This window comes from Sciurus vulgaris (genome assembly GCF_902686455.1).
Source record: "Sciurus vulgaris genome assembly, chromosome: 5".
In the NCBI taxonomy this organism is placed as follows: domain Eukaryota; kingdom Metazoa; phylum Chordata; class Mammalia; order Rodentia; family Sciuridae; genus Sciurus; species Sciurus vulgaris.
The window spans coordinates 51,909,686-51,924,293 of record NC_136465.1 but is presented as its reverse complement, the minus strand read 5'-3'; the positions used below and the strand labels follow the sequence as shown (position 1 = coordinate 51,924,293).

At 44.5% G+C, this 14,608-nt stretch overlaps 1 protein-coding gene across 5 annotated transcripts in view; it reads right to left on the bottom strand.

The window, feature by feature from the left end:
• Window positions 1-14,608, bottom strand: part of ANK1 (ankyrin 1) — a 205,488-nt gene that overhangs the window by 77,716 nt on the left and 113,164 nt on the right. For all 5 annotated transcript variants that reach the window (XR_013764114.1, XM_079142135.1, XM_079142138.1 and 2 more), the window contains exon 2: window positions 14,453-14,554. Coding sequence is in view for 4 of the 5 variants with exons in the window: in XM_079142135.1 (XP_078998261.1) it covers window positions 14,453-14,554 (102 nt within the window). In the remaining variant the exon portion in view is untranslated. The remainder of the gene's footprint in view (window positions 1-14,452; window positions 14,555-14,608) is intronic.

The following is a 14,608-nucleotide window of genomic DNA, read 5'->3' as shown; positions in this document are numbered from 1 at the left end:
GAATGTAATCCTATTTTCCTACTAGATTCTTTAACATCTTAATCATAGTTACTTAAAAGTCCATCCGATAGTTCCAGCATCTTGGTCATCTCTGAGTCTAGTTCTGTTCATTATTATGTCTCTTGACAATGGTTTGTTGTTTTCTTTTTCCCCCCCTTACTTGTATGTGTTATAATTTTTAATTGAATGCCAGGTATCATATGAAGAAAAACAGGAAAAATGAAGTAAATGGGATTTATAGCTGAAAATGGACACATTTCTTCATCAGTGACATTGTTTGAATGGGGATGGGAAGACTGGTCAGGAGCTGTACTAAGGTGAATGTCGTGTTACCTTTGGCATATCACAGCCTTCACATTCTTTTAGAAATAGGCTGCTATACCCCTTTGCTTTGCCAGAGGATTTTCATGCATCTCCGATTTCCTTCAGCTCTTAGCTTTCCCACATCCCTGTGCCTCAAATAGGATCCTTCCCATGTTCTTGCCCTTCTCTTTCAGCTCTTCCTTAGTATGAGGTATGCTCTTCCCTAAGCTGGTGGCAGGAGGTAAGTTTTCTTTTGCCCTATTTCAGTTTCAGTCTTAGGCAGGCTCTGTGCATCTGGACCTCAGAGATGGGATTTAAAAAGAAAACCCAGGATGGGGCTGACATTCCTTCCTCTCTTCTCTAAAGGAACAAAACCTGCATTGTCTGTACTGGGCTTAAGTGGGAATTTCTTATGCAGCCTTGAGCAGAAGCAGACTTCTCCTTGTTACTGATGTGAGATCCTGGGCCTATGATAGTTCCTGGCCCTCCCCCAGGAGTACAGGGCCTTTGCTCTATGGTTCCTGTATCAGCAGTGAACCTTTGGCAGGAATTTTCCTATCCCTCCCTAAAAGCCAGAGGTAGTCAGTTTTTATCCTCCCCTAAATGACTGGATTTTTGCATGTGTTCTGAAGGCAAGAGGGTCTGTTTTTTGCTGCATAGGACAGATGAGTCTAGGAAAGTGTGTGAGGTTTTGTGTCTGTTCCTCCCTCCACTTGACCTCCATAGCTACTCATCACCCCTGCACACCTGAGCCTCTCTCTGGTCTCCAGTACTTCTCATGAGCATCCAGTAAAGGCTTGGGGACAAAAGCTTATTCCAGACATATTGGTACACACATGGTCTTTAAGAGTTTTCAAGGTTTGTATGGTGCTGTCTCTTGCTTCTGTGCTCTATCAAAGTCAAAATGGTTTGGAATTAATTCCCAATTAATTTAAAAATTCTATGGAATTCAGTTTGCTTGGTTGCCCTGCTACCTTAGTTCTCAGATGGGCTCAAGAAAAAATTACAATTCTGTAGAGTGCGCAGGTCTTTCCTTCTCATTTGTAGGGTGGGAGCAATGATGTTCCACATCCTATGTGCTCCCTATACAGAGCCTCTGAGGCCACTTGGCTCCATATGATCTTGGACCACATGGTCCTAATTAGCAGACACCTTTTTAGACTCTTTTTTTGCAGGGAGGGTAAAAAAATTCAAGGCAAGCACTCACACCTTGCGTCTTTAATCTGCTTTTGCTCTTTTTCAGGTAAAATGTCAATTTAGAGGATTCTTCTGAGAAGCAATCTGTCTGATGGGAGGGGAAGAAGATCTCAGCCAGGCTGTGTTTCTTTTAACATTTTTAAGAAGAAGAAAACGTCACATTCAGCCTGAATGATTTAATTTGGAGTATTTTTTTGTACCAACTGTGAGAAATTCCACTGGCAAAATACACAATTCCAGACATTTGTTCTCAGTAAATTATTCCTCTGTTTAGCTCCTCTGATTGCCCCCAATTACACTAATTGATTTTCAAATGTACAAATACAGTAGACATGTCATAGGAAACTTAACTCTTACCCTGTCAAGAGCAGAGGAAGTGTTTCAACAGAAAGGCCTTGTATCCTGAGGTACCACATCTCATTGAATATTGCAAGAACATCTCAAAAACAGCTGCCTGCATCCTCAAGGGAACTCACAGCCCATAGGTTTCTCTTCTCATGGTTGTTTATTTCACCTGCTTCTGAGGAGCAGGCAGCCTCAAGTTGTGTCCTGTGAACAAAAACTTCAAGGTCCTCCCAGTCCTCCCACCTCACAACTCCTAAAATGGTTTTTCAACCCCCTCACTCCTTTTCTTTGAGGTAAGTAGTGGACTTGAGCTAACAAGCTAAAATAGTATCTAGGAAGCATGATCTCCTCATTCACCAACATCTACTATGATGTTATTGGTCCAGTTTATAAGATTAGTAGCTTGCCATTTAGTCAGGCACAGAGGTAAGAGGTCTCTGGCCAGAAAAGTTCTGATGGGGAAGGAAAGATCTGGCACCCTAAGAAGAACAGCTTTATAGCAGTAGAAGAGATGCCAAAGAGACTAAGGATATCAGAGTGGCTGAGAAAGGAGGAACTTCTAGGTCAGTTTATCTTGGTATGACACTCCCTTTTACCCAAGTGTTCAGAACCAGTCAGAAGACTTTGACCATGATAAGGACAAGCATGTCTACACAGAGGGTTCTATACTGAGCTTTCTGTATTTAATATCCTATTTTCCTATTCAATCTGGATTCTCTGTGAGAAAACCAGGAGTAATGGGCACTTCAAGTGAGCAGACTTTGGTGTCTAACTACCATCCTTCAACAACAGGAACCAGAGATCCTTGGAGAAATGGCCAATCCAGGGTAGGGGCAGGAAAATACAAAATGAGCCTGGGACAACTGTTTAGGACAGGACAGACAAGTCTGTAAGGAAATACTCAGAGAATGTTAAGGACATATCAGAGAGCAAAAATCCCAATGTATTAAAAGGGCTCCTACTGTTCTAATTTAGATTTGAACATTAAATTATGAGATTATCAGATTAAAACCCATTGAATAGGATCAGAATACATGAATCCAAACAGATACAAAGAATTTAAAAATGAAGAAATGATGATGAAAACAGAGAGTCACTCTTTGGAACCATCAGAGTGGTAGCCGATACAGGCAGAAGTCATCCATGGATGCCATGGCTGATGGCTGGAAGTTTGACAAGGAAAAGATATTGATCTTATTTTATCAGAATATTTCCCTCCCCCACCAAAATACAGATGAACTACCAGGGAAACATTGATGACTTTACAATAGAAAAATATGGCAACACCAACTTTATCTAGTGATTAAGGTTAATATCACCAGGGGTGGGCAGGAAGCATGATTTCCCCAGTATTCCTGTCAAGAATTTAATGCCTTAGTCCTGTCACAATAAAACATCAGAAAGTCACAGGTGAGGTTCAAATCATAGGTTGGAATATAGTCAAAAGCATGAGAGACAGGAAAAGACTGAGGAACTGTTCCAGATTGAAGGAGACTGATGAGACAGGTCTCCTAAGAATCTTCCTGGAGAGAATTCTGTAACAGAGAAGGAGAGAGAGTGAAAAGAGCAGGTCGGGGCAGGAAGAGATGGGAGTGGGGGGAGAAGGAAAGAGAGAGAGAAGAAGACAGAAGGAGGAACAGAGAGAGGGGGAGGGACAGAGAGGGAGGCAGAAATTACTGGGATGACTGGCAAAAGTTTGATGGAGTCTATGGGTCAGATGACGGTGCTGCATCAATGCTGACTTCATGATCAGGAAGCATGCAGAGTAGAGTGGTTGTGTGGGAAAACATCCTTGCTTTTGAGTAGTGCACATTGAAATGTCTAGGGGTGACAGAGAATTATGTCATACATGTTACATGTTATCAATGGATGGATGGATAGACAGGAAGAGTGCACAGAAACACCTCACAGTGGTCACAGAGGATATCGGTGAGGAAGGGGGGGGTTCTTTGTAGTGCTCTTGCCATAGTTTGAAATTACCAAAAACTTGAAAAAAAGAAAATAAGAGGCAGGGAGGAACAGGGGCAAGGAGTTGAAGAGGCTTTTGGAGAAAAGAGGCTGAGTTGTGGGGTAATTCTGGGCTCTGGTTATGATGGTGAAGGATGGGTGAACTGGTTGGGTTTCTGCAGTTCCAGGGACTCTGAGTCAGTGAAGATCTGACTACATCCATTCATTCTATTTCTAAAGGACCTGTGAGGTGCGACCTTGACCTGAGTTCTCGTATTATTCCAGGATGTATATAAACCATTCACCCTAACAGAGTGGCCCTCAGAATCACGTGGACACTGCTGATGGGAGCTACCTCTTCCATGGAACGTGCCACGTGTGCTGCAGAGCCAGTCCACCTGCAATCTTTTTCTACTCCTAATAGTTGATGGTTCCCCAGAGACCAGTCTGGTGGGCAAAGTCTGCTAAAAATGTATGATCTTGGAATCTAATGAATCAGAAGCCAGACAAGAGTCAAAGCAACTGTCTTAACCCTGTCAGGAAATCACCCTAAGGTGTAAGCCTCCTTTGCAAGACCGTCTCTCCTGCAGGGACAGAGAAAATAGCACAGGAGAAAGGACCCCAGAGGACTGCACAAACTCAGGAGCAAACCAGCTTTCAGCCTTCTCCCTTTGCTTTATTACAATCTAAATTTAGCTCTCTACCCAGATAGCTTTTAAGATTCATAGTTTACTAGACACTCAAAAGGAGGAAAAACACTCTAATTCTTTTCATTATCTCAAAAGAAAAAATGAAACCCACAACGATTTCAGAACTCCACCAGGAGACGAATCAACCTCAGATCACCTTCCCTCTACTCTCTGATTGTACAAAGCTTGCAGCAGCCCCCGCACTTTGAAATCCTGTGGCTCAGCAGCAAATCCACTGCAGAGGTTGTAGGGCCCTTGGGAGTGAAGGAGGAGGAAGTGTGAGTTCAAGTTAATGAGAGAATGGGGTTCTGAAATTAAGCTCAGCAGCTAAGAATATCTCCTATGGACTAGAAAGATTCTATGTCCGAGATCTTGGCATTCCTTTAAAAAATAAAAAGAACCAGACCTTCTGAAGAAAAGCAGTGGGGTTCCGAGAAAGAAGATTGGATAAGAGTGGAGACCTCTAAGCTATCATCCTATCAGTCACCTCCTGGGGTCTCAATCTACACATGTGCACAATGATCAACTTGCTCTGATCTCCTAGCCTCCTTCTAACTCCACAGCTCAGGGGTGGATGGGTGGGGGGGAGGACAAAAAAACAATGCAGGAACTTTCAGAAAACAGTTAAGATATGTGTTCTGCATGTGCAGAAAAAAAGTATGACAATATTCCACTGAACCATTAACAGCAGTTCGTGGAGTGAGGAGAGATGCAGAGAACATCCAGACTTTATGGATTTCTGCATAGTTTGGATTTTTAAGCAAAAAAAAAGTATTAATTTTGTTAACTTAAAAAATGAGACCATTAGAATCAGATATGCTTGTCAAAAATAAGAAACAGTTTATATCCAAGAATTCAAAATCTATAGTAACCAACATTTTAGGCCAATTCACCTGTTCCAGTCAGGAACAGGATTGCATTGAGCATTTCCTCTGTCAATCAGACAGGTTGGACTCTCTCAGGACTGGATCAAGACTCACTTTTCTTGGTGGCTCTCCCCGCTCCTCTCTTTGCCACATCATACCCTATTTCTAGTCTCCTCAAAGTGAATTGCCCTCTTGACCATGTTCCCAGGGCACCCAGTTGATAACTCTCAAGGCCCCAATCACATAAAATTCCATTTATCTGCTCTTGTGTCAGTCTGCCCCAAAGGCCTGAATTTTTTGAGGTCCTGGGTTTTCCTTTGTAATCAGGTCCTAGCATGGAGTCTGGCGCATAAAGCGTTTTAAACAAGAGTCTACAGAATCGAATGCACATCCATGCAACCTGCCATTACCCAGAGCTCTTTATTCTTAGTCTCTCATGAGTAAGAGAATCACATCTGGTCTTCACACTGTAAATTCACAGCCATCAAACCATAAAGTGAAGTTTGGAGGGAGTGCTTTCCTTACAATATGTTCCAGATTATTCCTGACAATGATAGTCACCCTTTTCCTCATCCTTAGGATCCCAGATATGTTCCTGTTGTCGCTACAAATGGACATCTTTATGTAAGTGAATGGGTCAGTTAACTCTTCATTCAGTACATACAAAGGAAGAAAAAAAATGAATCCAGTCCAGGGGCAGATGGCCCAGAGGAATGACAATCTCTGCTGCTCAGTTTCCAATCCATCTGTACAGTGCAGCACAGAGCGGGGACTTGGGCTGGTGGGTGCGGGGATCTGCTTCAGGAAGAGTCTTCACCGTTCTGAGCCTCACTTGTCCAATACCTGCTCTGCCTATCTCATGAAGGTAAAGTGAACATTCAAAGTGGTCATGGCTGGGGAAGGGCTTTGAACAACAAGACTCGGTAAAACTGCAGTCTAGGACGATAAAACATGGTGGGTCATTCTGATGTGTGATAAGGAATCACTTCCTTCACAATTGCCACTTGGTCTCATAATTAGTAAGATGAACATCAAATAGCTCAGTTCCTGCTCAGATACAAAAGAAACGTCCTTATTTAAAATAGTTCAGGGGATAGAAGTTTCCAAGTTCTGTCTTTATTGCTAATTCCTTTCCTAGTGGGAATCAGAACTTCAGAAGGATCCAGAGCACCAGGCTCAGGGGCATCAAGCTGCTTGTCTTATTTAACTGCACACCACAGAATAAATATCACTGTCCCAGGTGGGGACTGCAGGGATTTATTCTTCTCTTTACCTCATCACTATTCCAGGGCTGAACCAAGGCAGTGAGTTTTATGAAGGCTTAATATGACCCCATTATCATATTACGAAGGTTTTCTGTGTGCCTGTGGGGTGCAGGTAGAATTAAGGAACCATGTGGTTTAATACCATTTCTATGACTGTCGATAGTTCCTAAGAAAAAATGACAGGGAAGTTACAGGCTCTATATTTAAACTGATCTAGATTTAACTGCCCAGCTTGATTGACCACCACTCTCCCCCTCTGTTGTTTCGTGTACCCCAACCTCCCCAGCTCCCACTCCCCTTGGCCTCTAGAGTTTACTCCTTCTCACTGCAACTCCTGCTTCTTGATTCTGTCCTGGAACAGCGACCAGAGGCTCCCAGTCTTCCTTTGGAACCTTTCTCTGACTCACGGCATGTTAGCCACCATCCCCAGATCAGAAACAATGGGAAAGCAAGCCCTGGGACTTACTCACCTACAGCTGGCCAGCAGTTGGCATATTAGAGCAGCTCAATAATCATTTGTGTTAGGCATGAAAACATCCTCCAGGCTTCCTCTGCAGGCCACTTAGAACACTGAATTTACAACCTTCTACCTTTCAATAAACCAGACTTTTCTCCTTGCCTCTTGGTTCTTTGAGAGCATGGCATGAATTTATTTCTCTGTTAGTCCTGGTCTCTAGCATAGCATGTGGTCATTGTCAGTGCTCAATACATGTTGTGGAATGAATAAATGAGCTCAGAAATGTCATGTGCACCTTTCTACATCCATCTCACCAAATCCACAGTCACAAAGTTTGTGAGATTTTCAGAAGTAACTTCTAGACCTTGGTTTCCAGGATTATAAAATGAGAAACAGCATGATCTCTTCCAAAGGCTAAGATTCTACCACTTAGCAAGATCACAATTACCACAATCATCAGAACCCAACAAATCCTGGTCAAAAGACTTGGTATTTGGCTGCTGGAGAAAAGTCTATTCTGTAGCAGAAATTATTATTACACATGCCCCATGTCTGAAATTACTATAAATCTTCACCTTCCAGCCCAATAAGTACCCAGCCAGCATGGGGCTGCCTAACACACACATGGCAATCTAAGCAGTGTCAACGGAACTGGTGTGGTTTTGCATGTTTTTGTTGGCTATGTTAGCAGAGAAATCTCTTATGCTTTCGTGATTGTTCAGATGGTCAAGCTCCTGGAGACAGTAACAAATTTTGCCACCTACTCCACCATAGGGCTTATGCCAGCATCTGAGCCATAGTTAACTCAGGAGGCATCTGAGCTGTGGTTAACCCAGGAGAATCATGATCCTAAGAGTTCACTACTGAACAATGCTCTTACAAAGTAGTAGGCTTAGTCTAGTACTGATGTGGACTAAGGAGAAGCTCTAAGATGATCAGTGGTCCCAGAAATCTTCACAGGACACCTCTGCAGCTTTTCATTCAACTCACTGCTGATTTTACAAGCACCTACTAGGAGCCAGGCAGGATTCTGATAGAGAGCACTGAATAACACAAAGCTCTTTCCCCTTAGGTGTCTACATTTTATTGGAGAAGAGAAAGAAAAATAAGCAAACATACAAATGCATAAAACAGGCAGTAATAAGTATATGAAGAAAAATTAGACAGGCAAAGGTGACCCAGGGTGACAGGGATGTCCCAGAAGTCCTTTCTTCTGTTTGTCTCACACTAGAGCTATAGATGACAAGACCACTCTTTCTGGTGAGAAATGTTCTGCTGGGGTCTCAAGTACTTTCTTTCCTATCAGAAAGGCCAAGTAAGGCCACATTTGTTAGCATTATAAGAATAAAACAGAAAACTAAACTAGCAAGGCTTTTTGCCCTGGAGTTCATGGGTCTTAGGGAGCAGCTGTATTGACCCAACCATTCTAGGAAGTGAGCAGAAAAATGGTTCTAGCTTTCTTCTTCCTTTCTCTTTATCTAGCTAACAGATAAGAGCATAAAGCCAATTACCTTATCCAAGGAACTATTTTTTAATTGCTCCAGTCTCCATAATAAAATATTGCAATTTGATAGAAATGATTTAGCAATAACCCTGGAAATTAAACACATGAACCTAAGATTGGCATGTGCATAATTAAGTAACCATTCACTCAAATAAATATCAGAGCCTTGATTAGGTGTCACACCCAGTGCTGGGTGTTATGGGGATATGGTGTGGGCTTTGCCTTTGTGTGGCTTAGAGTCAGCCAGGAGCCACAGACATGCTCAATGTCACCATGCTGCACAATGGGACTCCACTGAGCTGTAAAAGAGGGTCTGATAAATATAAAGGTGAAGGTTACTTTAAGCTGGAGGTTAAGGATGTCTTCACAGTGGTTTTTGAGCAGAGATTTGAGTCAAGTAGTCCATTGCTGTGTGGTGGCAAGAATAACACAGTCCCCGCTGTGTAAGGGGCCTGTATCATGTGTGCTCGAGACCACCACAGCAGGGGCAACAACGCGCGAAGTCCAGGAGGCAAATCTTCAGGCTTCCCTACTTCCATGGTCTCCCTCTCATTCCAAGCCACCATGAGGACAGATGGTGTCCTAAATCTGCCTCCTAACCAGTCTCCCTGCTCTATCCCCGGGTTCCAGATCTACTCTGTGCAGATCACACAGCAGCCAGGGTGATTGTTTAAAAACCTAAGTCAGATAAAGCACCTCTTAGGGCACAGAGATGAACTTCCAGTGCCTCCCCATCATCATCACCCTTGGAACAAAGTCCAAGTCCTTACCACTGCCTGCAAGCCCTTCATGATCTGCCCTGGTCATTTCCCCTATCTCCTTGCCTACTACTTTTCCCTTGGGTCACTCCATTTCAGCCCCACTGCTCTTGTTGCTCCAAACAAACCAGGCTTATCCAGCCCCAGGGCCTTTGCATATGTTTCCCCTCTTCCAGGAATGCTGTTCCCGAGAAACCACATGGTTCTCTCCCTTACTTCTTTCTTCTTCATGGTAATTTCTCATCAGCTGACATTACATATTTGTCCATTTTCTTGGTTAGTGTCTATCTTCTACACCCACAGACAAATGACAAAGAACACAGACTGTCTATTCTGTCCAGGTTCTTCAATGTCTAGAATAGAATCTGGCATAAAGTAGATTTTTAATAAATACATGTGAAATGACCCCACAAAGACACTAGTGGGATTATTTACATGTCTCTCATCCCTGTTTGCACCAGCCAATGCCAGCATTTGACTTCCTTGAATGCTGAATAACTTCCATATATCTATCTTCGGGCTGGAGCTCTTATCTGAGTTCCCAGCCCAAATGTCCAATTACTTACTATATGTCTCCATTGAGATTCCATGGATCTACTCACCAGGATCTCCACACTGAATCTTCATGACTCTTTACTCTGTTTCCATGTTTCTGTCTGCATCCAGCATTCCTTTTCTCAGTAGATGGTGACACCATCCACCCACTGCACAAATCAGACCCCAAGGATCATTCTGGGTTCTCCTTGCCTGTTCTCCCCCAGCTAATTCATTGCCCAGGCCTGCTGGCTTTGTTCCATCTCTACAGCCACAGCTGGTATTCAAGCTACCAACATTTTTCTCCTGACCTACTGCAACAGTCTCATGACTAGCCTCCCTACAGTCACCTTGCACCCTCCATCTGTCTTCTATACTGTAGCCCGTGTGATCCTTTAAAGCACACTTCTGATCGAGGCCCTCCTGTGCTGGAATCCATCATTCACTTCCCACTGCTCCCAGGATAAAGATCAGAATCCTTAATATGGCTTCTGAAAGCTGAGGAGATAGTCAAACCAGACACACCAATAGAGTGGCCCAGGCTGTTCACTGATGAGACACCTCCCTTTCTCTTAGCCAGCAGCCGTTGCCTCAAGCTCTTTACGTACCTCTCATAGCTGCTGCTCTGGCCACTCTGTCCCCTTCTTCAAACTCCTTACCCTCCATCAGCAACTCCAGGGTTAATATCTAGAGTAGCATGTGAACCCACACACACAATGCACACACGTGTGTGTGCACACGTGCCATACAGGCCTTAGGGCACGCTGTCCCAGTTGTTGAATGTTGCACTCTTGCCCTTGCCTGGTAAGTTCCAGCTCCATTCCAGCTTTACCTCATCTGGGACCTCCGGCTCTCTGTACTTGCCCTGCTCTGGCCTTCCTTAAACTCTTCACTCTTTTCTGCCTCTGGGACTTTGCACAGGCTGTTTTCCATGATTGGAATGTTCTTCCCTTCCTTCACCTCGTTAACCCCTGCTCATCCCTCAACTCCACTGTGTCTTGCTCATGGTAGTGTTCTCTGATCTCCAGGGCAGATCTCTTGTCTATTCTCAGAATATTCTAGATTTTTCTTTCAAGAAAAGTTTTGGATTCACACATCAATTTGTGTTTATTTGATGAACAGCTCTTACTGCCACTAGCCTAGAGTTCAGAGAGGCTGAGGACTATGTCTTATTTTGCTCTTATATACCTACAGCCCAGCACTCCTGGTACACCTGGAGATGAAGAGGAAGACACTGGATGCAGGGATCTGAAGCTTGAACAGTACTCAAATACATTTTAAAAAAGCAGGCATCCATATAAATACTCCGGTGTATGTATGTATACGTGTGTGTTCTTGGGTATGAATTTGTTCTTTTCTATAAACAGAATAGTGATGATAATGGTAAAAATTAACAGATATGATCCCTGCAATAAGGAAGCTGCCCTGAATATTCCACTGCCTCTTACATAAGCCCAGAGCTCCTCTTCTACACTCCTTAATTACTTCCTATGATGGCAAGCAGCACTTATTCTTTCCCCACCGTGTACTATCTGGAAGTGCGTTGCTTACATAAGGAGGAGAGCTGGTTGTGCCACTGCCCTACAGCCCATCAGCTCAAAAGACTCCAGCTGAAAGCAAACTCCCAAGCCGTGACCCCAGGACAAGAGCCTGTTTTTATCTTCTCAAAACAATGAATACATGCTTTACAGAGGAGAAAGCTCTGGTACCATTAGGAGGCCAGCCCTGTGAACATTATGAAGAGGCAGTATGGTCCCCATGGGTGCCCTAATGTGCCCAAGGAGGGCACAAGTTCAGCTACAGCCCTTCCTCCACTGCCCATCCTCTCCCTTGCAAAACACAAACCAAAAACCCTCCACACAACTAGGGTGAAGCTCAGGGAACAAGACCATCTCCTTTCCAGGTCCGGCCCATCTGCAGCTGCCTGTCTCTGCACAGTCATGGACCTAAGGTACACGCCAGTAGGGCTTAAATCTGGGGAGCAGGGGAACAAAACAGCCTCAGCAATAAGCCCACAGCAAGGGGCTTAGCGCTGTGATGGGTTTTCATTTTATTCCCCTCTGCCATTCATTTCCTCCCTTGCAGCAGAATCTTCTTTGAAAGAAAGAGGCTGGTCATAGCCAGGACTGCAGTCTCAAGGCTGAAGTCCTCCCCTGCCACTATCAGCATCTAGCAGGGAGAATTGCAACTTGTCACTGGCGCTGAGCCCATCAGAAATTGTGTCAATAAAGTGCAAATAATGCCTCCGTGCCTGCTGCTCTCTGAGCCTGAAATGAACCAAGGAGGTACTCTGAGGAGAGAAGACAGAGGGACGAGGCAGTTACACCCAACAGGAGACCAATCAGTACGAAGTCATTCCCCGGATGTCATCAAAATCTTCCAATTTCACACAGAAAATGAGCCCTGGCTCAAGTCTTGTGAACGTTCAGTTGTCCCCATTTCAGCTAAATGGATTCCTTTGAGAGCTGGAATCTTAACCCTTGGAAGGCCTCCGAAGGTTTGAATCTCTTCCACCAGGAACTGCACTGCAGAGAAACACCCAGCTGCATTTCTCTGGCTACAGCATGGAAAACCTCAGAATTCGCACAGCTCTCGGTCCAGCAATGCATGCCAAAGGAGAGGAACCCTCGCCTAGGGGGCGCTGTGTACAAAACGAATGAGCTTGTGCACCTGTTTCTGGGGGCGTGGTGTTAAGAGGTGCCTGAGTCCCTTCTCCTGAGCCATTCTCCTCCAGGACTCTCAGCCTGTCCTGTAATTTTCTTTCTTCCACTTCTTCCCACCAAAGAAATGAGTTCAGCATTCCCTTCTGCCATCCAAGGGCCAGCCTTCAGCTCCCTGTCAGGTATTTGGTTAGAATCACCACAATGTCTGTAGGTCTGGGATATGCAGGTGTTGGTGTTCTGGGTGGAGGGATGAAAGGAGAGGAGGAAGGCTGGCTTCCCCTCATCCAGTTTGCATCCTCTTCTGCTCCCCTCTGAAGTTAACTGCCATGGTTTTTGCTTCATATTACACACCTCCCTCTGTTTCCTATCATGCACCTCACCCACTCTGTCCTCTCTGATGTTTTGTTTTGTTTTGATACCAAGGATTGAATCAAGGGGTGCTTTATCCCTGTGCCACATCCCCAGCCCTTTTTAATCTTTTATTTAGAAGCAGGTTCTCAATAAGTTGCTGAGGCTGTCTCTGAACTTGAGATCATCCTGCCTCAGCCTCCTGAGCCGTTGGGATTACAGACACGTGCCACTGTGCCCGATTCCTCTCTCGTCTTTTAGCTATGAAACTGTGCCATCAAGTGACTCCAAATGGGATCTTGGCCCTGGGAAAGGACAGCAAGTAGTGTCTTGCATTTGGAGCAGAGCTGGGAATGGCAGGGAAGTGAGTATAAGGGGAACAGGGGAACAGAGGAATGTAGCCAATGGAAAACAACCTGCCTTTAGCAGAAAGTTTGTCCTTGATGGCTTGTAGAAGTCAAGCAGCATCTACAACACAGATGCACCACGAGGCTGCAAAGTAAAGCAGCCGGTCACAAAAGGACAAATGCTGTAGAATTCTGCTTCACCAAGGTTCCTACATTTCCCAAATTCATAGGTCTGAGAGTAGAAGGGTGGTTGCCAGGGGCTGGGGAGTTGGAGGAATGGGGAGTAGTTTAATGAAGGCACATTTTCAAGTTTGGCAAGATGTGAAGGGTTCTAGAGAGGAACATCGGTGGTGGTCCATGACACTGAATGTGCTTAACATGACCCAAGAAGGTAAATTTTTTGTTACATGAATTTCAGTAAAACTAAAAGCAAGTTTTAAAAGAATTACTAGGGTAAAAATAAGAAGAGTCATAGTTGGCCAATGTATTCTAAATGAGAAACTGAATTTGCATGTGTACCTGAGTCACTCAGTTAGCTGACGAACACCAACAAACCAAAAACCAAAACAAGTCAACAATCCATGAGCCCAAATCCCTCACCTGTCCTCTTTCCAGAAGTTTCTTTCTTCTCTGTTGAGTTAGTTCCTAGACTAATTGATTCTTTGCTCTCCAGTCCATCCTGAGCACACTAGGTTCCCTTTCCAGACCTTCCTGAGACCAAGGTCCTGTCACAAGCTCAGAAGCCATGAAGAGCAAGGCCTTGGAGCCCCTCTCGACCCAAGTCAGACTTGCCTTCATTAACACCTGACAGAGAATCTTTGGTCACCTACTTCTCTGCCCAGCTGAAAACCCATTTAGGCTGCTGGCAGACAAGAGATTTAACTTCCACACTAATACAACCTCCTTCAAAGGCCTTTTCTCCTGCCCACTTTCAAAAGCCACATATTTTAAGACAACAGCAAGAATCAACTGGCAACTTCTAAGGGAAAAGACTGCATGGGGTCTCATGGGTCTCACTCACACCTGTCAGGAAGCAGCCCTTCTCTCTGGGGCTCAGCCTCAGCAGTCAGAGACATCAACACAAGGTTAGGGCCCACAGCATGCAGAGCCCTCTGGGTTTTTGAGACCTCTGGGAAAGAGTGAATAGAGGCAGTATCAAAGCTTTCAAGAAACGATACCAGGCAAGAGCAACTCTTCAGAGGTAACATGCCTGCCTCCATCTCACTTACCTGGTTACAGGTGTTAATATCCACCCCATTCCGCAGGTGATCCAAAGCTTTGTCCAAGTTACCTGATCGTGCTGCCCTCAGAAAACTGGTAGCAGCATCGGCCTGTAGGGAAAACAACAGGCCATGAGTGGAACGTGCCCTGTGTCTTGCTCTAAC